Source organism: Lutjanus erythropterus, chromosome 14, assembly GCF_056507025.1.
Source record: "Lutjanus erythropterus isolate fLutEry1 chromosome 14, fLutEry1.hap2, whole genome shotgun sequence".
In the NCBI taxonomy this organism is placed as follows: domain Eukaryota; kingdom Metazoa; phylum Chordata; class Actinopteri; order Lutjaniformes; family Lutjanidae; genus Lutjanus; species Lutjanus erythropterus.
This window is the reverse complement of record NC_139330.1, coordinates 7,620,183-7,646,795: the sequence shown is the minus strand read 5'-3', so window position 1 is coordinate 7,646,795 and position 26,613 is coordinate 7,620,183. Positions and strand designations below refer to the sequence as shown.

Sequence of the window (26,613 nt, the reverse complement as noted above, 5' to 3'; positions counted from 1 at the left end):
GCCTCAGAGCCTGGTGACTTTTTTTTACTGTGCTTTTCCTCCTGTTGTTTTGTTACTTTAACTGTGCCCTGGTGGCTCTGATAATGTGCCCACTGTTTCTCTGCCTCTTGCATTTTTTTAATTTAAGTATTCGTCCTTCTATTTTTTGTTACTTTTCATATCTTTGTGTCATGTTTCTGCTGTTATCTGAATATGAAAGGGATAGTTTAGATTGACAGTCAGTGTATTACCTACAGTAGATGGCAGTCGACACACCCTCTGGTTTGCAGAAGCACAGAGGGAAATAAGCACGTAGGTTAAGCAATAAACTGCTGTTTATTAGCAGAAAAATATTGAACCACCAAAAGAAAAAATCAATATCATTTTAAGTCTACACTATATTTAGAATGTTTTCACCACTTTTCTTTGAAGTCAGACAGCCTTTTCTGATGGGAAACTGCTATTATATAAGCTAATTATCACCTTTGCCAAACCAACCAAACCCCAGAGGCGAAATCAATAAGTTTCACCTTACAGAACACTGCAAGGTTGCTGGTCTGCTGCCTTGATCTGTTTATTTGTATATGTTATTGTGTGATTTCTGTTTTAAAAGGTTAGTTTGGATTCACCAAAGTCACACAATAACACAAATTAACAGATTGAGGCAGCCGTAGACTAGCAACTCCTGTGTTCTGTGAGGTAAAATGACTCATTTTACCAGTAGAGTTTGGTTAGTTTGGAAAGAATATTTCCAAACAGCAGTTTCAATGATTGAAATAATCTCTTTAATTGTATTATATTATCCCCTTATAAAGTTGACATGTAAGCGAACAGTTGCTAATTTACACATTTAGCAGACAAGAAGCAACATTAGCATTCATTGGAGTCGTGTTTCAGGACACTATTCACTTTCCTTTTAGCTCTATTTTTGTCTCCTGAGAAAATTTAGCAGCTCTTTAGCTGCTCTGCAAATGTTCCAGTAGCAAGCTACTAACTTTATCTGTCTGCTGCCTTGTCCTGGGCAGGTGGCGTAGAGTTGGTCTATCTTTTTTTTTTTTTTTTTTTTTTTTTACTGAAAACAGCTGCTTGGAAACAGCCCTGGTGAGACCAGTGAGAGTGAACCAAAACAGCTAAAAATCAGCTGTGTTAAGCTTAGGGGAGCTGCAAATTCAGGTGATAATTCCCTGCAGGTACATCACTACGAGTGACCCCTTTTACAATACATTATTTTCACATTGTCATCTGATAGATTGTTATTATAAAAAAAATATTGATCATTGCTGATTTAAGCAAGATGTCTTGCCTGAAACAATGAGTCAGTGAAACTAATCACGCTCTTAAATGTCTTTCTGATTACAAAAAAAAAAAAAGTTACAAGTCAAGAAAAAAATGCACTTGGGTTTTTTAATACCTTCAGTCTGTCCAAAACCAAATAATTCTGACTAATCTGAAAATGCCAGACTTCCAGTCATACAAAATGTATGCAGTGCGACTTTGAAAACTGTTCCCGTTCAACATGAGCCATGTTTACTCCGACCACTGGAAAATGTTTCAGCCTGTCTGATGCTAGTTGTAGAGTCAGTGATTCTCAGATGTCTGTCCAGCTTCAGGCACCAGTCTGATAAATCACCCACTGCAACCCTACAAACTGATGTGCATCAAAACACACACACTGTGTCCAGAAAACAAATCGATCTGACCGAGGAGGGGAACAGCAGGGGTCAGAGTTCATTGAACACTGTGTCTAGTACAAAAAGAAAATATGTTATTATGACTGAGAACCACTGCAGGGATAGTTCTGCTTATTAAGCCAATTTAGTTAATCTGATTTAGTAATTAGAAATGAAAACAAATTAGGGGATTTACTGGGGTTTTACACTGTAAATAGTGATTTCAGTAAACAGTGAAGTGGCCTCTCCACACAAAGAAATAAAAAAGAAAACCTCTGATATTTGTAAACCTTTCACTGGACACTGGCACTTGGACAAGACGGAAAAATGAGGACAGGGGTTTATTTTCACATCAGAATCTTTGGTATGTCTAGAATATTTTCTTCTTCATTTCTAAGTCTCAACTTAATTCCCCATTCTTTCCCTCCCTCCATTTCAAAATCTTCAGCATCTCATGTTTCCACTCCAGTTGTGATTTTTGTCCAATCTGATGATACATTTGCGAGGATAATCCATCACCGCTATCAGGGATGCGAATCAACAGAGGCTCCTATTACCATAATACGTAAAACTACTAGAAGGAGTTTTTAACTGGTTATGAAACAGCCTCAGTTTAATACCGATGCCTCTGTATGACCTACATAAGTTATCAAGACCATCCACAAGAAGACTGGTTACTTTTGTATAGTTGTTCTTAATGTCTCTGGGTCTGCAATCAGGTCTGAGTCTCTGTGAAAGTCTCTGTGTGGTTATTACAGTAGAAACATAACAGCTTTTGTCCACAATGGCCTGCAAAAATCAACAATATATGAAAGTTCCTTGTATTAGCTTTAATCTGACTTTAACCCTTCAACATATTATGCATATTATGCTTCACTTAGCTACAGAGGTATTTAGTATTATCGAACAAGTTCACAAGAAGTTAATTACCTGTTGGAAGTAGTTAACTGTTGAAGTAAGTAAACAAGGAGTTAGATGCCTATTGGAGGTGGTTAGCTTCACTGAGAAGAGTTAATTAGCTACCTGTCAAATGTAACAAGTAGTAGTAGTTAGCTGTGTGAAGTGAGCTAATCAGCAGTTCTACCTCTGTCAGAGGTAGTTAATTGTATTAAGGTGCGTTAACACTGAGTTGTCTACCTGTCGGATGTAGTTAGCTGTGTTAGGGTGAGTTATAACTTTCTCTGCTCCTTTTCACACTGTCACTGAGCACTGCAGCAATATGACAAAGAATAAAAGGCCTTTTGTGTGGCCTCTAATTGCTGATTGGCTCACACAGTTAGAACCCATAGAACCAAGTTAGACTTTGTAGGTAGAACCTTTTTTTTTGTTTACTAAATAAAAAGCCCTGCATTGCATATAACTTAAAACCCCCTCACATAATGTAAGTAGGAGGTGAATACGTGAATATGTGATACCCCCCCCCCCCCCCCCCCCCCACCTCCTAATTACTACTGTCTTATCAGAAGAGTGCTTAATTAAGACATCACTTGTCCTTCACCACCCAAAAAGCCATAGAAAATGAGACAACGTGTTCACAGTCAGAACACTGAATCCTGAGCACAATTTTGGGCTGCTGTTTCCGTGAGAGCATAAATCAACTGAATCCTAACCTTTAGTGAGACTGAGTGCTGCTAGATACGGCTCTGTCGTAATGTCTCCCATGAGCAAACACATATTTCCTTTTGACTAAGACCAGAGGAGCACCATCACTTAACTGACAGGAAACGTGTACCATCTGTACTGTCATGCATGAGGCCACATCACGCATAAACACCAATAAATACCACATTTCTCTTAACACAGCATGTACAGAGGAGCATGCATTTACAAAAGTGCACACTAGATGATTTCTCACACGTTCACTTTTCTCTGGAACACGCAAACAAAAACACGTCTTTGCCTCTTTTGACTTTCAGTGAAATGACTCTCCTCAGCGACAATCCCGAGGGTGCGGATGAGGAGATATACATCTCTTATGCCTCAGAGAATCCAAGTGTATTGAATTTATTGCTTTTTAAAACAATGTTCACGTAAACACAAATTACAGGAAACTTTTATGGTCTCGCATGCATCATGAAGAAGGCATTCAACATTTGACCCTTGGACAGTTAAAACCACAGCTGGGATTTATAAAGGAGAGAGGAGAGAAAGGTGCCTCACTTCCCCGGTGGAAACTGGCAGATGGAAGAGGTTTGCAGCTCAAACATACCAAATTCATCTGCGTGTTATTTTTACTACATTCTCTCAACAACAACTTGATTTAACGCCAATGCTAACTATAGTTGCATTAGCATGATATCTGGTTCTGAAATCCAGCCAGCCACCTATAAATACACAGATGTGTTCCCTCATATCGTAGTTCCTCCTCACTCGACTCCCACATTGTGATATTCTCAACACATTCTTTGTTTGTGTGCTATTTTCAGCATCATTACTACACTGCATTTGAGAGTATTACAAGGCTTTTACACTCTTGAAATAGTTGCAAAGTTGAACTCTGGAAACTCAGCAGCAACAGGAGCAGAACTGAAGGGAAATTAGTCTAAATGGTCCTGTTGTATTACAGCCTCTTCATTCCCCAAATTCTCGACCCGGGGCTCCCATCATCATCATCGTGTCGAGCTACCTTTAACCCTCTCGCTGATCTCTATTGTAACCTGACTGACGTGTGTGGAGTCACCATGAGGACACACGCACGGCTCTCCTAAGAAGCAAAACAAACCGAGCACTGAAAAAAAAAAGGAAGAATCCAGATGAGGTCCTTTTAAGGAAGCAGTTTTGGGAACTGGGGATCAAATAGAAACAAGGTGGCTTTAGTGACCACTTAAGTCTGTGTATATTTGCAATAATGGGAGTAATATTAAAACTAATAAAAATAAGAAGACACAACACAAGAAGAAGAAAAAGAAAGCCTCCAGCCAGCTAAGATAATAATAGCTGTGTCCAAATCACTCCCTTGTTCACTCCTTCACTATTCCTTATATAATAAAAAATCAGTAGTTTACTTTAAAGCAGGGCTCAAACTCAATTTCATTCCAGGCCATACCAGCAATATGGCTGCCCTCAAAGGGCTGGTTGTAAATGTAAGACTATATGTAAATGTATCTACTTGTTATCATATAACATAATTGCCTCTGCATTTGATTATTATTGATTTTAGTAATAACTTAATAAGCTCTGACAGCAGGAGTCTAGAAAAAATAATGCCAGTCACTCTGCAACAACTTTTCTTATCTTGGACATTTTGCTGGGCTGCTAACATTAATGCTACCAGCTAAAACCGCTAAGCTACAGTGGCTATATTATAATGACATGCTAGCTAGCATGCAAACATGTAGCAGCTACATGCCTTCAGTGCACGAATAACAAAAATCAGGTATCAAGTGTAATTTACATATTTGTCAAAGCATTGCATTGTGTCACTCAAGTCTAACTGCAACACTTGAGTGACAGTTTGAAAAATGCTAAAAAAGTAGGCAGATGGTGTGAAGAGATGGGCACGGTGCAGGTGCACAGGCCAACCACTCTAGGGAACATGGCTATGTAGTGTGACACACACACTAGTGTGTGTAGTGTGACAGTATGGAGCCATATTCCTGCTATTTATCAATAAAGGAAAATAATGCAGTCTGGTGCTGCACCTTACTCTGATCCGAGGACGTTCACCTGCTTTTTAAATTCAAATTTCATGACAAAGAGCAGTCCAAAGTTGTCGGCTCTATCTAAGCATTGGCTTCACAAGGCTCAGGATGTTTTAAAACAGTGTGCAATGTTTTAAGCCTTTTTAAACCCATGAAATGCTGATTTTTTATAAATTTATTCTGAAATGTCATCAATCCATTAAAGAATAGTTTAGCTTGCAGCTCAAAAACATGCTTAAGTGTGCAGTACCTCTTTAAAAATTTAGGGACACTGCTTTTCTTTATTTATTGTGGGATTTCTTTGAGGAACATACATTTCACAATGATTTCATACACTCAAATAAAATGGAAAATGTCAGACACAGCCAGCATTTCATTGGGTTTCACTCATGAACTTTTGTGACTAAAACCATCATAATTCTATTTCTGAATTTTGTTGCTATTTAGAAAGAAAAACAAGCATCTGAAGACTTCCTGTCTTTGAGAGATTAACTTCCTTCAACTTCCTGATAAACTGCCTTTGTGCATAAACAGGAAGCTTGTTATCTGCATTCGTATGCAATTAATTGTAGAAGCACATTTTTTACATGAATTAAGAGTCCTTTATGAAGTTCACAGCCGCTGATTTTTTTCATCATGTTGGGACAGTTTCATATAATTACATGCATTTATCAAAAACTGCTATTTCAATCTCAGGAGAAAACAGCCCTCTGATAGACGAGATAGCAGCAGCTCAAAATGTACAGTTTTTAAAATGTACTTCAGTGTGTTTGTGTGTGTTTGAGTCTGTTCCATCCTGGTGATAGAGGAGGTCTCCAGATGCTTCCTGCAGCTGATTTTGTCACTGTGTACCAAATCTGGGCCACTTTTACTCCACTGTTATTGTTGGAGCTATTGTTTTTTTTGACAAAGCCCCGATAGAAACTGCAGCATGCAAAGACAAAATTTTCAAAATCCACCTGATGAGGGCAGGTTACAGTCTCTGCCGGACATAGACAAATGTCTTGTGTATATACCACTTCCTCTGTGGCGGATCTCGGCTGTTTATACGGGAAGCAGAGTTTGATGTTGACGCCAGCACATCAGGAATATACACTAATATTAACAAATGGGTCAAGTAGTGGGAAATGATGACGGGGTCACCGCCAGGTTGTTGAGGAAGCGCCATGACGATGCCAAGCGATGAAGTAATCAGTCTTTTGTCTTATCCTGGTGCGGAGAAGCAAAGGCCCCATTAAAGTCAGCGCCTTTGACATTCATCACACACACACACGTTCACACACTGACAGGGCTGGGAGGTTTATTTTAAAAATGTATTCCGATACAGTGACTAATTAGATTACTTTTGGATTACCTCAACATAAGATTTAGTGAAATTGTTTAGCCTAATATAGTTTTTTTTAGGGTTGCAACTAACAATTATTTTCATCATCAATTAATTGTTATAAAGGAGTAAAGAAATCAGAAAATATTCACATTTAAGAAGCTGAAAATTGAGCTGAGAATTTGTTGCATCTGTAAGTGATTTTTGTTTGTTGTTCGGTTTATTAGTTCGTCCATCTGTTCCTTCTTTTGTTGTGTGAAATTTTATTGATTGATTGATTGATTTAAATGCAAGAGAAGCTTCTTTTTTTTTTTTTTTACTAAAGGCCATGATAATGAATTGACAACTGTGTGTTCACTGTGCATGGTAATATATCAATCTTTATTCTAAAATTGTAATCCTACTAATAATCCCCATTTTTACTGAATGTACCTGTAACCTGATATACTTTGTTTTTATCTGTAACTGTAATGGATTACCTTCTTTTTAATATCCAGATTACGTAATCCCTGACATGTACTCTGTTACTCCCCCAGTCTGCTGAACACATACATGTTTCCTCTGCAGTGGATGTGGGAAACATGGCAAGAGAAACTCTTTCATTGTGGTCAGACTTGGCCACCCATTACGTTGCCTTGCGGTGGCATCGTGTGGCAGCAACTCGGCCAGAAGACTGCGGAAACATTTCGCCCGGCATGCTGAGCTGCCAAAATCAACAAATCATCAAATCTGCCCAACCTTTGGTCTCTCTTGATATGAGTAACAACGATGGATTTACTATGGCAACAACACAGAGCAGGTCTAATGAGCAGCCATACCAAAAATAATAGCTCACTTACATGTACGGTGCACATGCATGAGAGGAACTTCATGAGAAGTTTGACTTGTTTTACTGTAACAAAACTCTGCCGGCTGTGCACTCCCAAAACAAGCCTGCACAAGAAGTGTCTAACGTTCACTCTGGCACTGCCATGTAGGGAAATCCTGACCAAAATATTACCCTGAGCTAAAATTAACCCAAATAGCTCTTCTTTAGTATCCCGTAAATGCTAATAGCGCTAATACTTGCAGACAAAGCATGCAGCTGAACTTATTTATATGACAGTGTCTATGACATTTTCCACTAGATTTATTATCGCAGTGCATTTTCATTATATTCTTTATAAATAGGTGCTTGACTGGCTGCCATGTGTAATAGAAGACAGCTGGATTTGATTAACTTCCTGCTATAGGCTTTCATTGTATCAGCTCTCTTGGCCTGAGGTAAATGAAACCGGGGGGAACGGCATCAAGGGAATTGCACGTTTCTGTTGAACTGTAAAGAGGCAAACAAAGCAGGCAGTGTGGCAGCGGCCCGGCTCTGAGGTCTCCACGTGCCAGACAGTGTTGAGGCTCTGGGACTTTGTCTTAAAGGAGATTCTTGGGGATGCAGCGACAGGAACTCCTGTGTTGCCACACTTTGTGCGAGTAGAGAGCAGACTGAGGTCAAACAGTGTCAGCGCCAATGATTTTTCACATTTATTTTGATTTTGTTCTGGATTTCATTGCATAATGCAACTCAAATACTGTTAGGAAAGCTGTCCATCACAGGAGAGTCTAGGACACTCGGTTACTTTTTACAGTTTTGTAGATTTTGTGGGAACCAGAATCATGTCCTGAAAACCACACTTCCTGTCTGGCATTATATCCAGTAGAATAGAGCAACTAGAAAAATACCTTTAAAAATGGTTTCACCAAAGTCTTAAAGGATGGAGAAATTCTGTGGTCAGTGTTATAATGTTGTTTTCAGTCAAATGAAACTGTTCATCAGAGTCAGAATTGCTCTAGACCAGGGCTGCAACTAACAAACATTTTCTTTATTGATTTAACAAAATATTATTTTCTTGATTAATGTATCATCAGTGGTCTACAAAATGTCTGGAATATTTTCTTTGTGATATCAGCAAATATTGTATCACTGTCCAAATAATTGCTATATATATATATATATAATATATATAATACTGTATTGTGACAAAAACATGTGATTTAAACTCCTATTTGCTGCTGCCTAATTTCATACATGTAGTTGTGTAAGTAGAGCTGACAGCAGATGAATGAACCTGATAAAACGGATGAAAACACAAGCCTCCAATAACATTGATTATAAAGATCATCTCAAATCAAACAGTTTTTCTTCAGTCATATGAGACTGGCGATGGCCTCAGTGCATTTAGCTTCAACAGAATAGATGTTCACCCTGCAGATGACCCAATAACAGCAGCAGTCATCAGAATAAAGTTTGATAGACCTTTAAATACTCCGGTGGTGCCAAGCATATGTTAGGGGGGACATGAGATATAGGGCACGTAGTCGGTGGAATATAGGCCAGAGGAGAGAGAGGAGTGGAGGGGAAAGTGAGCGGGATACTTTACGAGCTAAATTAAACAGACAACTGTTACAGGCAGGGCTTTAACTGCTTATTTTTAGCTCCTCCTTGGAGACTGTAACGCATCTACAGAGCCACACAATACCTCTCATGACCACAAATGGAATTGACTCTTGGCGTGTTTTCAAGGCTCACGTGCACAGCGCTGTAATGGGGCTGCAGGAGTAAAAAAATGCACACACGACGACGGATAAACTGCCAGAGACATAAACATGCCACGAGACGTGATCACTGAAGAAATGCAGAACATCGAACAAAGGATACTTAAAATGTGTTTACAAAGACGAGTCATAAATTTAAAGCCAAGTGAGCAGTAAAAGACTGCAACCAAACAGTATGTGACACAATGAACAATGAATGCTTTACAGTTTACAGTAAGACATACAGGATGTCACAATGAAATGATGATATTACACCTGTTGCTGTTAAGTATAGAACATGATCTAAGTATTTTAGGCATTTCATTTCTTTTTGTTTGTTTTCCTTTGTTTCTAGCCATGCTGGCAGTGTGGCTGTATGGAAAACTAGTAAACCACTTTATTCCACACTCAAATATATCAACAGATATCAGGTGGATTGCCATGAAATTTCATACAGACATTTATTCATGCACAGAAAGTATAAACTGTGATTCAAACCCACACTGCTCCATCATTCCATTATTTTGTTTTTGTTGTTATTTATTCCTCCTTTTGTGCCAGGGAGAGAAAGAAATCTTCATTAGGAAAAACACGGCACCTGTTGCTCTCTTTTGTCATGCAGGAGTTGTATCCAGCCAGTGCCTTCATCTCTGAAACATCCTAGTATACTGCTGTCCGAATCCGATCGCACACAACATTTAGTGTGTGCAAAACTGATGCAATACTACAGACAGACATCGGCCTCTGGCACAGGTGAATGTCATCTTATTTGCAGGCAGGCTGATTGCAGTAAACGATATATGATGTATCGCCTACTGCTAAATATCTGCATGTTAGCATTGTCACCATGAGCATGTTAACCTACTGACATTACTATTTCACTAAAACTGATGTACCCAAAATACAGTCATTATAGAGCAGCTATAGCATGGCTGCATGCTCTGAAAAAACTCAACTTGCTGTTCTTACTATATTATGACCACCCTACATAACATATAGTAGTATACAGTAATTTTAATAGTCTACGTCTGCATATGAAAAGTCAGTTATCTCTCATAAATAATTTGCACTGCTCCAGTTTTCTGTCCATGACGGAATAATAATAAAGTTGAATTTTTTGAGGCATCCAGTTGAACTTGAATAACCTTCAAGCTATTTTACTACAAGCGCTGTGGGAGAACAATAAGTCGAGACACGATCATACTGCAGCTGGATAACATGCCAGTTCTACAAAACGACTTAAAACAACACATGAAGCTGAAGAATTCCTGCTTTAAGTTGGCGGGTCTCTTGTTAAATGACTCATTGCCAGCTCACACACGACACCTCTGATCGTCTGAACACTAATAATTCATCAGTCATCGCTGCTAGGAACTGTTTTCCCTTCCTAAATGTAACTGCGAGGTACAACTGAAGTAAAAGCCTGCATGGAGCTTATTTAGCTAAAAATAACCAAACAAAGACCATCTGGAGGACTGGTATGCTGTCAGTCGTCGCCAATGAAAACATGTTTAAAATGATCAACATGAAAGGCTTGCATAATTTCAGGAGGAATTACTCTTGAAAAAAAAAGTTGAACTGTTGAGCTTCTGTACTCGGTGCTCTCTCGCTATGCCCTCGTGTTCTCAACACTGGATGATTTACTGAGTGGCCGCTCCAGCTTTTTACTTGATTTCAGATGGTAAAAATTGAGCATGTCTGTTCCAGCCCTGTTGCTGCATGTACAAAATGTAGAGCAAATACAACTTTAACGGCGCCTTATTAAGTTTAGCCGTTAACTGAAGGCCTTTAAAAGTGTTTAATTTATAAAGTCAACAAACGGGGTCGACAGATGGTCAGCCGAGTTACAAACGTGAGAGTGGCTCAGAATAGCTCATGGCCTCCTTCCACCAGCGCTCATGCATCAGGGCTCGAGCAATCAACCCTGACGTGAGGGTTTTCCATCAGCAGCGCCAGCACGCAGCTCCAGTTGACACAACAGCAGCTCTGCACCCTGCTGTGACGTCCTGTGTTTTCACTGTATGTTTTAGCTGAGAGGAGGGCGGGGCGGGGCGGAGGGGGGTGCACGATCCCTTGAGGATGCAGCCGGGCAACCAGCTGGTTTCCATTAGCATACCTCTTCTGGGGAATGGGAGGACTGGCGCATGTGGGCAGACACATGAGGAAGATAAATGATGCAATTGGTCAAGCAGACTAGAGCCTCTCTCAGAGTGGAGCCAGGTCACCTCTGATTATGGTGATTCTTCACCTCTTCTCTTGAGTTTTACGACAAACAAGTATGGCAGATAGTCATCACGTTGGGTCATAATCTTAGCCCCCTCTACTTTTCATATATATCTAAGGTCATTCAGTCTGTAAACAGTTTGGTAAGGTTGTAATTTGGGCACCACACCTTCACCGTCCTGTGTGGCTCTTCAGCTTTTGGTAACTGAAATCTAAACCTGAACTCTGGGAATCTCACCTCTGCTTTCTGCTGCTGAGCAGGTGGAATCTGGGGCCTCATATAGCGAAAAAATAATAATCCACACAGCTCGAGAAAGTGGCAAGCATGCCACACTTCACACCTCAGTCAGGCCAATCCAAATACGCCTACAGACAAAAGATGTAATGTCATCTGCATGAAGTCACCCCAAACGACACTCGTCATATGTAGGGCTGCGACAATAACCGCATCACACCAATACTGTAGTCATGTGATGGCTACTGCAGCTAGTTATACATCTATGGATCAGCACTGTCACATGCAAGTCAGGAACACAGCCTCTGATTGGTCAACAGACTCAACCCAAGGCATCATGCAATTGCATCTTGGTATAGCCATATTGGTGCAAAACTGGTGCACAATCCACACAGAAAAGAACCATTCTCATTCCAGCCACATCTGTCCCAGCACTGGTAATCAGTGAATTTTTTCCCTCTAAAATCAGTCTCAAAAATCCCATATTAGTCAGGATGTAATCTTCTCATCGACCTCACAGCATGAAAGCAAATGCGTACATTTCTCAAACTTTCCCTCCAAAAGATCCACTCCTTTAACAGCATCAAAGTGGAATTTTATCCTGCACCATTACCGCCTGAACTAACCAACACATCTCGTCCCTAAAGTAACATCTGGCCTGACGGATGGCACTTAAAGTAAAAGTGTGTTTATCTCACAGCTAGAGAGATGCCACAGATATGTGGCGGCTACGAGCTACGATTGAGTGATAATTCGCTCGCCCACCCACAGACCTTAACATGTTTGGTTCAAGTGTTGAAATGTCGGATTTATTTTGGGTAGAAACACTATTTTACATGACATATCATCCTCTTAAAGTTGAGACTCAGACGAATAGAAGTGAAAATTAAATTTGAAATGTTTGATTGGAGCCTGGTAAAACACACACCAGGCTTCACTGATAACTGTGATGTGGATCGCGTGATGAATAAAGGAGCTCATTGCTACAACTGCTCTGTGTCATATACACTCATTACAGCCTGAAAGGTTGAAGGAAGAGAGGCAGGCGTGGTAATGACAGGCAGCTCAGCCTCCCACGGTGAAAGCGCCTGGAGAGCACAGTTAAGAATGCCAGTGAAATTTACAGGCCTGCAGTGGGCCTCCGTATTAGCGGAGGTGAAACATGGATGGTGCCCTCAGGACGAGGACCCTCGCTGAGGCTACGCGGCTAAATCACAGAGGAACACAATAGAGTGACTATGCAGTGACAAAGGAGACTCTGTTTCCTGTTTCTGTCAGTTTCTGCAGACGCGCACTTGAGCAGCATGGCTTCAAGAGCCCTCAAGAAGCTGAGTGTTACCTTTAACCGAAACCAGCAGCGTGACACAAAGAGCTTCCCAGCAGATGCCTGTTGATCCGTGGCCTAAAGCTACAGCGGCCACTGCATCAGCTATGTGATGGCCCTTACTTTATTTTGACATTATACAACCTCATTTCCCCAAAATGTCGGGATGTTATGTAAAATGTTAATAAAAAGAAGGCAGTGATTTGCAAACACTTTTCGACTTCATGACTGGGTGTTAAAGGGGCATCTTTGAAAGGCTCAGTCGCTCGTGGATGGGGCAAGGTTCACCACTTTGTGAAAAACTGTGTTGGCAAAACAGTTCCAGAACATTTCTCAACACAAAACAGCAAGGAATTTCTGGGTTTAACCGTCTACAATCCATGATATCATGAAAAGATTCAGAGTATCTGGGGATATCTCTACATGTAAGGGGCAAGGCTGAAAACCAACATCGAATCCCTGTGACCTCTGACCCCTCAGGCAGCACCGCATTAAAAACTGCATTAAAGAGCAAGACGTATGTCAACAAAATCCAGAAATCATGAATGTCGTGTCCTCCAGGCTAAAGAGGAAAAGAACCATCCAGATTGTTACCAGAACTAACTTCAAAAGCCAGTATCAGTGATGGTATCGGGGCATGTTACTGCCAATGGCATCATGGGTAACTGTCACATCTGTGAAGGTCCCATTAACACTGAAAGGTACATGCAGGGTTTGGAGCAACATACGCTGCCATCCAGACAATTGAGTCCCCGGATTGTTGAGCTCTTGAAGTCGTGTATATAATGCAAGAAGTTGAAAGAATTTCATTTTCAAAACTTCAACAATCTGTGTCCTCAGCTGCCAAATGCTTGCATGCCCTGTTCCAACTTTTTTTGGAACATATTGCAGGCATCGAATTCAGAATGAGTGTAAACAGAATTGAATATAAGTCGAAAGGTTTTTGCAAATCATTGGATTCTGATTTTATTTACATTTTACACAACATCCCAACTTTTCAGGACTTGTAATTTTTCTCCTGTTTTGATCTGTCAAAGCTGGAAACATACAGACTTTGAAGCTCCAACCAAAAACTACATAAACAGATAAGAAAGAAAAACAAAGCACGTAAGCAAATAACTCATATCACACGTCAACATTGCAGGGTGGGAGTGCTCAAGGTCCTGGGAAAGATCAGCTGAGGACATTAGCAGCACAGGGACAAGCCCAGCACAAACACCGCCAGCAAACTCAGAGCAGAAAAGCCAACCTTACCTTGACGTAGGCCGTGTAGCGCTGGCACTCCTCCCTGCTGATGCTCAGCCTGAGCTGCTGGCTCATGTGGCTGATCTGAGATCCACTTTGAGTGAAGTAGACCCGCGAAGGCTGGCTCTTCTGTCGCTTATCCACGTCAGCTGTCAAGTTGTACAGCAGCTCTGAGAAGAGACAGAAACACTTTTACACATAACATCAACTGACAGCTATGTTTTTTTGTTTTTTTTTGAGTAAAGATAATCCTGAGAAATATGTCAAGAATGCAGGGTTTGGTTTTCGGGTAACTGCCTTCAAAACATGGTAAAAAATAAATTATCTCTTAGTGCCTTAAAATGAATGTGAGTCAGAGGGAAGATGGGGACATGTTTGACATTTCTTGGTCAAATCATCTGATATTACTTTAACTTAACAAGAGCTCTTTGTTTAGTGTTGTGTAATGAAAACATATAATTTCAGTTGATTAAATGTAATGAGTGAAATAAGTTTGCTACTGTGATGAACGCTGACTTAGTATTGGGTTTGAAAGATGATAAATTTAGATAAAGTCTTGCACCTACAAGCCAGCAAACCTCTGAAGAGGTGTTTAAGCTATTTTATTATAGACAGTATGTAAGACCCTAGCATTCAAAAATTATTTCTGCCATAGACGGCACATTAAATAGGTTGAATCCCTTTTTAAGATACAGTTTATGGTTAAAAGCATGTAGTTTCCCCCCCGCCCCCTCCTCCTTAGCTGTGGCAGACTGCCTGCAGAGACACAAGAGGCAAGACAATCCCAACATTATATTTTGACAATGACAAGCGATGGCAAGTCCTGCACACACACGCTTTTTAAAACTGTCAACAGTCTGTCAATGTAAAGCTAAGCCTGTCCACACTCACTCCTCCAGCCACACTCCATAAACATGTTGCTCAATTTATAGGAGAAATCTGTAATATATTTAGTGTTACATATCACAAAGTTACCATGATTTGCCATCAGAGATCAAGGAAACATGTTAAGTTGAAAAACTTGCTTCTCTGACAACAATGCTGTGTTCTCCATTAAAAACCCATTCTGGGTCAAAATAACTGTTTTATTTTTCTCTTTTGTGCTTTAGAGTTGAAATTATTACCAAATGTTTGCTGTATGAGAGAGTGAAAGATTAAGGGTGTGTTTATGAGTCATAAGAAATCATTAATAATCTTTGAGAAGGAGTAAATGTTTCCTAATGGTTAAATTTATCAATATGATAAAGGAATCTGGCAGCAGTAAGACAGAAAGTTACTGAGTGTGTATTTTCAGAGCGATGGGCTTCTGTTTTCAGGATAACAGGCTTAACTTTACATTGACAGACTACTGACTGTTATAGACAGCTGTTCAATGCACAGTGGCGGACTCCTTGTCACTTGTTATTGTTAAATTACAATGTTTTGTGCATCTTGCACTCCTGCAGTGTTCCTGCAGCCTGCCTGAGCCTCCTCAAGCCTGAGGAGGAGGGGGCAGGGGGAATAAACTCAACAATAAGTGGTATATTATGCTGGATTTAAACCTATTCAGTATACCGTCTGTGGCTCCAACTCGCTATTTGGACTGCCGTACTTATTTTTGGACGATCAATTCCTACAAATTGGTCTTTTAACCATTATAAACATTTACTCCTTCTAAAAGATGAATAATGTTTTCTTTCAACTCACATTAAGACACTAGCTCATTCGGCCAACACTCTGTATTAATTGTAGCTCTATGTAAAGTCATTAGACATAAAATGGGCAAACAAAAACAGATGTTCTGCACCAGAATGGAAATTTCAGAGGGGAACATGCTGGCTGTAGTGTTGTTGTCAGAGAAGCTGGTGTCTCAACTAAGCATGTCTCTATAATCTCTGATGACATATGATCATTTTATGATTTAATAAAGTACAAATATTAAATATTTCTCCTTTAATTTTAGCTCATGCTGGAATGACTACTGGCAAACTGAACTTAAACATGAAAACATCATTTTTGTACCAATATTTTCATAGCTTAAGGTTAGCAGACGAGAATGAACAAAAATAGGAAATTAATTTTCCAGCTGGTGGGGCAGAACTGGTATTACTGTGAAAGAAAACATTTAATTTTAACATTCCTGTTGGCTCCACCCCTGGCTTTAGTGACACTGAGACAGAGAACAACGTCAGGTCTATTTTGAATTGAGAAACTTAAGCATGATGTCAAACATGATCAACGTTTCCGAGAAACCCTTATATGGGCCTCCGGCCATTTAACATCCAATCCTCTGAATGAATCAGCCTCAGTCTGTAGTAATTGCCTCAAGAGGGTGTCACACTGGTAAAACAGTGGGAAGGGTGGCAAACACACCCCAGTTGGACCAAAGCCTACTGTTTCCTGCGTCCAACAGAGAGAACGCCATGAGCTCACTCCTGAGGAGGCAAAGGAAGGTTTCATTATGGGAGTCACCAAACACATGGTGCTGCACTTTCCATGATGTTCGCCAGACGTCTAAACAGAGAGGCTTTATTCCTGCGAGCCAGGACGTAGTCATTATGTAACGACAGGGCTCCTGTCCCCAGGGGGGGGCAGTGAATGACCACACCCAAACACTGGAACAGGACTGCACCTCAGCACTCAACAGGCACCGCACCCTAGAGCCTGTTAGCGAAGGCTGAGAGGGGTAAACCATCGGCCAAACACTCTCTCAGCCACAGGCCAAAGGCTAACCACACCGGTCATCTCCGAGCACGGGGAGGATTGCTCATCTCGATCATGTTTACAGTTTTTCTCTTTTAAATGACGAAAAATTCAAGAAGTATGAATTTCACAACGCACACCTCACAACACAAAATGACCATGATATACTGCGTCTGCAGCGGTTTCACAGGACTGTTGATCAACAACGGTGAAGATTTATAACTTTTGAGATTCACTTTCAAAATTCACAGTGACAACAAGACTGAAGGAAGTCACTGTGCTCAGACGCTGGTCACCAAAAACATACAGTCTGTAATTTGCAACAAAACCACATCTTGTTGTGGTACTGCGGGTTTTAATATGTTTTTTTTTTTACTAACTGATGTGTTTATTTTATTTTATTTTTCGATTTCGTTTTGTATTATTTTTAGTATGTTTCTTAAAATTCTATTTGTTATTTTATTCATTTTTTGGTGCTGTTTTTCCTCTTGTTGTATTTCCACTCTTCCTTCTTTGATTCTCTTTTTAAAAAAATGTTATTATGCAATGACTATAACTGTGGCCAACTATTTAAAACTGTATGCACATTTGTAAAGTATGCTCTTTGGTTTAACTGCTGAAAAACCCAATGAACAACAAAATAACCCACATCTCACTGTTTTTATACATACAAATGATATACAATGTGTAAATCACTGATTTTTTTTTGTTTGAGGAGTTGGTCCATATTTTTTTTGCTCTAGCTCCATACTAACTGTGAAAAATCCTTGAAACACACTCGTCCACACTTCAGATTTGTCAGTTTTGTCTTGGGACTTGAGTGCAAAGACTTGAGATTTACATGTGACTTGCAAAACAATGACTTGTTCCCAGTGGTGTCAATCTTTTAAGTCTTGGAAAGAAACCTAATGAGCAAATTTTGTGATATATCAGACTATTCCTTTAAGCCACAAAAACTAAAACATGACTCAGTTTTTCTGTGCTTTATCTATTCTCTACTTGGCTAGCTTACTCTTTTGAGTTTGGAAATATTTTTGTTTCAGTGGATGACAGCAGTGAGGACCTTTAGGGTAAACAGGTAGTTTAGTGGACGGAGAACTTCTGTGAGGTTTCTCTGTCCTCACCTATCTGTCCGGGCAGCTGTCTTCCCTTGAAGCGCATGCAGACCGTGACGTTGAAGCAGTTTAGGTTCTGGTGGCCCTCGTGGCACTGCGGCACAGTGATGTTGATGGAGACGGGCAGGAAGATGGAGACGTCAACCGTAATGACAGGCCGGGTCCTACAACCACACAAACCGACACAGGAACACAGTGTGGGAGAGACTGGACATTAAAACGACTCAGAGGGCGAACAAAATACTGCAGTGTCACAGAGAATGAACCAATCACTCACCTCAGCAGCACCACACTGTCTGCCATGAAAGCCCCGATAGTCACATCTGCAACAAAAACATAATATGATTGATTTAGAAAGTGCAGGACTGTCTGAATACAAATATTCAGTGGCTTGCTCTTTTTTTAAGTTCTGTGTGCCAAACTAAACTCCTATATCAGTCTACATGAGCATGTTCTACCAGCAAGACTTGCGTTTTAATCCCTTTCTTTGTCATCTGTGATTAGAAAACTTCAACTACTTTTCACACAGTGAAAATTAAAATTGCACTTTCTCCTGTAGTTCAGCGCGCTGCAAAGCTTCTCCACGAGGCTGGTGAAACGCTGCAGCTGCTGTCTGGAATCACCTGTCCTGCAGACTCTGCGATTCCTCATGCCGCGAAATAAGGGTTTACTTTTGACCAAACCAGATTTGGTAGTTGTTGGAGCAGTGGAAGACGAACCAAGACATTTTTGGTGAGTTTTTCTCTGCTGAGCTTGAATGAAACTGATGATGATGTTAAAAGTACAGTTTTGCAAAGGTGGTCTTGCAGCTATTTCTTTCTTTTATTTATTTTTTTTTTAAAAAAAAGGTCTTTCACTTTAGTGATCATTTCCATAACGTTGTCAGACATTTATAACAACCATCTGAGCTTGTCAGTGGCAAAAACAAGCAATCATCTCCCGCCCTGTGCGTTCCACGGTGCGCTCTGGTGATGCGTCTGAGAGCGCATCACCTGTGCTCCGTTTCTTTCCCTCTTTGCCTTCATCTCAGTTCACCGATGGCGCCTGTTGTCCCAAGGACTTCTTTTAATAAATGGGTCAGCTAAAATAAAAACACATTTATGATTTTCCCTGTTTACAATTTCCCACTGAAAGATTGGCAAAGGAAAAAAACAACTGCACGACTGTAAAAATCTCAGTCGACTGAGGGGTCTCTGATGATTTTAATCTTTCAGGAGGCAGCCACAAGAAAGTGATCGAGAAGATCTGCTATTAATGCAACTGCAGCTGCTGACAGCACTCTTTACACCTGCAAATCCAGAACAATGCACAGAGGCCTTTAACTGACATGCTGGCTAAGTCTGACTGTCAGCTGTGGAATGTAGTAAACAAGATGCCTCTATCACGAGTCTTTGCACTGCTGTTGCAAGAGAATAAGAGTCAAAAACCACGAGGGAGAGAAAGCAAATATTTAATAATCTCAGCCTCTCCTTTTTGATGTTTTCATCTCTTTTTCCTGACGTGGTGAGGAAAACATTTTAAGCCTCCACCTTGTCTGGTTTGACCGTACCTGCGTAGCCGTTGCCATCCATGTCCACATTGCCGGAGATTGATTGGCCAAACATCTGCAGACCAGGGCTTACGCTGCGCCCAGAGAGTTTCTGTAACAGATGATACCAGCCTTCAAATAACACATGTGAGCCAACACGGAAAAAAAAAAAAAAAAGAGCACATGGTATGACTTGTTTTCGCTCTGCGTTTGTTTTTCATAGAGGAATGATCTTTGCTTTTACAGATTTGGTAGCTTAGCATCAAGACCGTAAACATCTAGCCTGGCTCTATCCAGAGTTCAAAAGTACACCTGCATGTTAGGCTATTATCATGTTTGTTTAATCTGTACACAAACAAGTGTAACAAAGACATGTTACAGGGAGTTCACGGTGGCGAGAAAGAAGTCGCTGCACCTGGCCGCTGTTTGCAAAGAATTACTGACAGCACGAAACTCTCAGTAAAACTACAACTTGACGCGTTTACTTGTAAGTTTTTGTATGGATTAAACAAACAGGATAAATTGTGTTAATTAGGGAGCTTTAGAGGTGCTGGTAGGTGGAGGCTAGTAGTTCCCCCAAGTCTTTATGCTAAGCTAAGCTAGTCGCCTCCAGATAAAACAGCATTTTGAAAGTGTAGCTTTGATATCTTGATGTATTTCAAAGTGAGGAACATTGGGAATAATTTGGTTTAAACATCACATATCTATAATGTACTACGCTGTTGCTAGCTAGGGAATTAATGCATCTTAGCTCCGTGTCACTAAAAGTTGAGAATGATTGATGGGTGGATGTCATCATACTATTTCACTGAAACTGGTTGGTTCAAGTCTACATAAGCGCACATCATATTTTGTTGTACAGGAAGAAGACATGACTGGATTTTGACAGATGACCACAAAGAAATGGATGAGAAAATGTTGCTCTGTGTACTCAACTGTCAACGAACAATGTTAGATGCTTGTGGAAAACAGGGAGAAACAAGAGAAACAGGAAAACTCTGTTTTAACAGAGGAAGTCATACTTTATCCACTGAGAGACTGAAAGAAATGACCTTTCTCTTCGAATAATTACATACAATGACGTGTCACTGACGTATCTCATTGCTGACATGATGTCATACTGCATGCGGCGCTTAAAAAGGTGATTTTTAACAATGAAATACTTTGTAGACTCTAGAAGAAGCGACTGAAGAACTGCTTGTGCCTCAAAGCTAAGGTGGTCTTTTTGTGTATTCCCGAGGCTTCATCACCACCTGTGACTTTACCACATTACTCATCTCTTCCAACAGCTACTGCGTCGGTACACAAGGTGAACACATGGCTTTCATCTAAATCTAGCATGCATCGGTGAAGCTGTAGGGAAAATATTACTTTATTATTATTACACCTAGAAATGAAGGCAAGGAGAATCACATTGTGATATTTCTTTGCACACCATGAAAAAACAAAAATTCACAAAATATCGGAACATCGCTCCACCTCAAATAGGTCAGGGGTTGAGAGAAATGTCCCTTTGACTTGCAATGGAAAAGATAACCTATAGTCTTAAGGGAAAAAAACAGCCTTTTCAAAGATAAATGGGGATAGTTTACATATTTTATTAAAAATGGTGATTTGAAAGATGTTGCCTTCTTGTCCCTGTAGAGGAGATGTGGGACAGATAGATTGATTTTAAGAAGCTTCATTAAGAACAATACTTTGACTGACTTTTTGCTGTGGTGCTATTTAATCCATCTAGACTGTTTTGGTGTAAGTTGCAGAGTTCTGGAGATATCGGCCTTGGAGATTTCTGCTTTCTCTCCAAATTAATGGGACTAAAAGGCACTTGGCTTGTGGTGCTGAGAGAAAAAAAAAAAAACATTTAAAAAATTGAAAACCAGTGTCTCATTCCAAAAATCATGACCTGGTTACTCAAGATAATCCACAGACCTTGTTGTGTGTAGCATCATGTAGAATTTTGGAGTGAACTGTCCCTCTAAGTTAAAAAAAAAGCAATAAAAATATCATTTAAAAATTGTCAGCATATTGTCTGACACTTGGAAGAGTTCTTACCATGGAGTATTTCCTGATGATTCCTGCGGCATCTCCATGGTAGATATAAACGGCTCCTCCGTAGTCGTCCTCTTTAGGTGCTCCTATGGCTACATCTGAACAGACAGAGGACAAAAACTGTTTCAGCGAAAAGTCGACACAGAAATGAATGAATGCATAAATGACCGTGTGTGTTTATGAATGTGTACAAAAGCTGTCATTAACCTGTTTACTTTCAGCTGGCCAGCGCCTGGGAAACAAGCTGTTACAGTAAGAGTCTTAATAGACAATTAAGTGTTGTTAGGGGCCATAAAACTTGTTCGACCTCTGAGAGAGTGGAAACAGGACTATAAAGTGCTGGCGAGAGCACTGAAACAACGTCTCCTTATCCCATTTCCACAGAAAGCCCATATACAAACTTTCTTTTTATAAACCAAAACACTTCCATGACATGTGGAGCAGCATACCAAAGCAGAAACGGTGAAAAGAATGGCACTTTTTTTGGGCAAACACCACACAATAATGAACTCATTATGAAGAAGTAGAGTTAATTTGTTAGTGAAACCAAATGTGCATTATGATTTCTACAGTAGTCCTTTCAAAATAAACGGTAGCAGTTTAGTTGTAAATAATAGACTGTCAGTCAGGGAGCAGTCTGGCTCTTTCGACACTCCCAGAGTGACGAGTTACAGGATGAGTTATACCTCTCAGCTGCCATCTTTCTCCACACACACACACACACACACACACACACACCCACACACACACTATGCCAGGCTGCAAGCCTTGAGGCGTATCTCACACGGAGATGAAACCGGGCAGCAGCTTCCAGCCTCGAGTGTGAGACGGACGCCAAGTCGGGCCCTCACAGCCAAACCGTGAGTGTGCCAGGAAAACAGACAGCGTAAACGTGTGTGTCTGTGTGTGTGGATAATTTGGTTTGTGTGTGGATGACTCCGTGCACACGAGGGTGAGAGAGGGCAATATTTTCTGCAGATCCCTGGCCCTCGCCGCAGGGTAATCGAAACAAAATGTCTGTGAAAATGATGGGTTTTGTTGCACCTACTGAGAATCCCAGCCAGCCATCATTTCCTTGTGGGATGATGGGAAGAATATAAACTGTGTGACTTTATTACTCACCAGATGACAGCGGAAATAGCTTTGTTTCAGTGACCACAGGACAATGTCACACTGAATACTACTGCAAAGTGGTGCCACCGCCTGGATAATAGATTCATAGAGAACTACAAGACTTATACATATACAACACGAACCCTGTCTGAGTCCTGACCCCTCACCGGTGGCTAAAGTCTTATGAATGAATTACCAGGGAAAGTTTAGTGGCTAAAGGACAGTTTGTGTGGTGCATTCAAGGACTCTCTGGCATCTGAGACTTAGATGAAATAAATATGACGTTTTTGTTCCTTAGTTTAGTTTATATTGCAGGAGCTGATTGATAGGTAGAATTCCTACCTAGAACTTTCTGCTCTTAAACATGGTGCATGAGATTTTAGAGAAGGATTGCTGAGATTTGAACTCAACAGCCAAACAAATACACCCCTCCTGTGCTCCTTCAAAAGATTTACAGTCCCTCTCGCTCCGTCTCCCTCTCCTGTGCACAAGCATGAACCCAACCTGTTGCTGATCTGCTGGAATAGTGTTGCGAGGGTTGGTTCAAACCACTTTTTGTTTCCCATTTACAGAGCCAGGCACGTTCTTTTTTTCAGTACACACACAGAACGGACAGCTAGCAGACGGTGAGGACATATTTGCTGAATTTGACAAAATTGCAAAAGTGCATTGGATTAAAATTGTGTAATGTACCACTAAACAACAGTAATGACGCTTCAGCAATAACAACAACAGAATAAGATGGTTACAGTGATGGATATCACAGTGAAATAAATTAAAAACTGTGGTTGCCCACAAGGTAGGAAGTCAGTCTTGAAACTTGTGGCACAGTTGTAAAAAAAGGTCAGCAGCACTACTGTAAAACACAAGTGATTTGTGTTTAATGGACTAAAGCATGTTAAACCCTCAGTGTGGTCCCTTGAGTCAGCGGTTCCCAACCTTTTTGGCTTCTGACCACCCGAACTAAATCAGCGTCTGCTTGCGACCCCTTGACAGGTTTCAGATGTCTATCAGTTGTGAGCAGTTCCTTTAAAGTGCGATTTTCTCCTCTGAACTTCTCAGGTTGTGTTTCAGGCTCAAATAGCCAGAAATTCACAGGGAGACGAAGAAGAAGAAGTGGAAGAAGGTGCAACAGGAGGCAGCTTTTCTTGTTCATGGTACCATTAATCACGTCACAAGCCCTCAGATTTATGTTGTGACCCACTGAAGGAATCCTGACCCACAGGTTGGGAACGACTATTTTAAGAATTTCTGTTTCTCTGTTTCCCATCGACAAAATAAGACTTTTTAAACACCAGCCAGGAGTGTACTGTCTCCTTTAAAACATATGAAATGCCTATAATGATATATATACCCTCATAATTGATTCATAAATGTGTTATAATTAGGTTGTAAACACTTAATAAATCATTAAAAGAAGCCACTGGATAAAAAACTCCTGCCAGCTTCATCACATATTCTTTAATAAGTTACTTGCATTTAACCAGCGTCAGCGTTTCATTTGGCATCAAATTAAGATATCAAATCAGCAGATTCATACACTAAGGCTTTGGAAATCTTGATATTTTCAGCATGCACCCCTGCTCCCTTTTGCCTCTCCCTTTATAAATGTAAGTCATGAGTAAGATTAATTAGTAGTAAGCAGCAATTGGATCATATCAAAGAGTGAGTCCATACTGATGCATGAAAACTGTTATAACTTGTTTATAATCATTTATTAATATTTATATTGTTTACAGTCTGATAAATTACCTAATTATAAACTATTTATATATCATTTAGACGGGCAGTATTTCTTCCACCATTGCAAGTAGATGTATGTTGAGTGGACACTGTTCTGGCAGAAACTGACCTTGATATCCGTCGTCATCTATGTCTCCGATGGCAGTGATGCATTCTCCAAAGTGAGCATTGAAAGCATTGTCACCAGTCAGAACAGCGTCCTCCTCCATCACCCCCTGAAAACAGCAGCAGGACAGATAACAGTTTATACACTGAGCTGGCAGAAGATAAAAAGAAAGGTCCAACAGTTTACTGCTGCGGTTAAATTATTGCAGCTTTTCTCTGATAAAATTCTTTGGCCACGACCGCAGTTCCTTGGCTTTTATCCAGATGATTTAACAACCAAACAGACGGTCAACTTCCTCGAAAATAACTCATAAATATAACATGCACAAACAGGAGCTCTAGTCTTAGTCAGTTAAATAATCTGACTGCTGAATCACACAATGCTCCGCTGTTTTAGTCAAGTATTGTGATAACAAACATGGTCAGAAAGAAATCAAACACCAGCAGAGCTAAAAATCGACACTGCCGACAATAATAACAGTGCAGAAATGTACATATGTGCGGTTCAAAGGGAGCGACTGGACATACTGTAGTAAAATAAATCTGCGAGTTATGCTATCATGTTCCCACTGACCCACAGATCCCACTCACGTTGCCCTTGCTGAGGTACACAGACACCTGGCCCTCGTCCCGGAGCTGGCTGTGCATGGGTGCCCCCACCAGCAGGTCCGACAGGCCGTCCTGGTTCAGATCAACTGCACACAATGAGGAGCCAAAGTAAGAGCCCATCTGGAACCAAGCCGAGCCACAGAGCAATGGGTCAGATCACAGACACTTTTTCTTCTGCAGTTCATACGATTGACATGTGATTCACGCTCTGACTGGATTTACTTCCCCCCTTTATATCCATAGCATTAATAAAGGAATATTTACACAACTTATGTCTCAAAGCTACCCTGACTTCCTTTTATTTACTCTGAATGGAAAGCATTAGCTACCTCCCTGGCTTTGGTTTCTGGCGAGTGTGTTCCTTTTTTAAATCACTGTCTAAACTCTCAAGGCAGACGTAAACAGCGCAGTTTGACAACAAAGCAATTAGAGCTGTGTGTCTGCAATGCATTGTAAGAATCAACCACATGTCTTTGAGGTAGACAAGGTAAAAAAAAAACCCTGTTCTGTACCTGATGAAAAAGAATAGCCTCAATGCAAAATATTAGCTGTACAGAGATTAAAAACAGGAATATAAGACCACATCCGAGCTCATACCATTTTCCCTGAGGCTTGAAAACTCTTCACCAAAGACGCTCCATCAATTTTGAAAATGTAAACCTGTGCGAGAGAAAAACAAATCACTGCAGCGAGCAACACAACAGGACTCAACAGCTGGAAACAAGACAGAAGATGAAGTGCCTACTTTTCCACTGCCGCTGTGCTGAGGCGCCCCTGCAGCTATGTCTATTACATTAGGAGAGGAGAAGTGTCCAGCAGTCACAGCATAGCCTGCAGACACAATATTCAGTCACAGCTCCTTGGTTAAAATGATATATTTGACATTCAATGCAACTGCCTGCATTAAAGGAATAGTTCAGATTATTTGAAGTGGGGTTGTATGACATCAATATTAGTTTAACTCTACTTAAGAGTATTTCAGCACTTAACTTTGCCATCAGACGCCACGTGAGTTGCTGGTCTACTGCTGTTTGTTTGAGTTATAATGACTTTAGAGAATATGAACAGTCCTTTTAAAAACACAGAAGTCACACAATAACACAAACAAACTAACATGTGGAGGCAGCAAAGACCAGCAACTCTTTGCTAATTCTGACAATGGAGTCTGGCTGGTTTGAAGTGAGCAATATTTGGCTTATATAACAGCTGCTTCCCATCAGAAAAGGCTGTGTAACGGCAAGGTAAAACCTCTCTCCAAATCAGCCAGACTCTGTTGGAGAAATCAGTGATTTTAATTTGCAGAACACAAGAACTGCTGGTCTACCGCTGCCTCGATCAGTTAGTTAGTTTGGGTTATTTTGTGACTTTGGTGTTTTAAAGTAGGTTCAGATTCACTAAAATCACACAATAACATGAACAAACTAACCAATCGAGGCAGTGGTAGACCAACAACTCGTGCG

The 26,613-nt window shown here is 40.5% G+C and overlaps 1 protein-coding gene across 1 annotated transcript in view; it reads right to left on the bottom strand.

Moving 5' to 3' along the window:
• Window positions 1-26,613, bottom strand: part of itga9 (integrin, alpha 9) — a 69,430-nt gene that overhangs the window by 28,812 nt on the left and 14,005 nt on the right. Inside the window, exons 7-15 of the mRNA XM_084735452.1 lie at window positions 25,899-25,984; window positions 25,751-25,813; window positions 25,136-25,273; window positions 24,549-24,654; window positions 21,587-21,681; window positions 19,556-19,646; window positions 18,284-18,329; window positions 18,016-18,170; window positions 14,219-14,379 (exon numbers count right to left, since the gene is read on the bottom strand). Of these exons, the coding sequence (XP_084591578.1) occupies window positions 14,219-14,379; window positions 18,016-18,170; window positions 18,284-18,329; window positions 19,556-19,646; window positions 21,587-21,681; window positions 24,549-24,654; window positions 25,136-25,273; window positions 25,751-25,813; window positions 25,899-25,984 (941 nt within the window). The remainder of the gene's footprint in view (window positions 1-14,218; window positions 14,380-18,015; window positions 18,171-18,283; window positions 18,330-19,555; window positions 19,647-21,586; window positions 21,682-24,548; window positions 24,655-25,135; window positions 25,274-25,750; window positions 25,814-25,898; window positions 25,985-26,613) is intronic.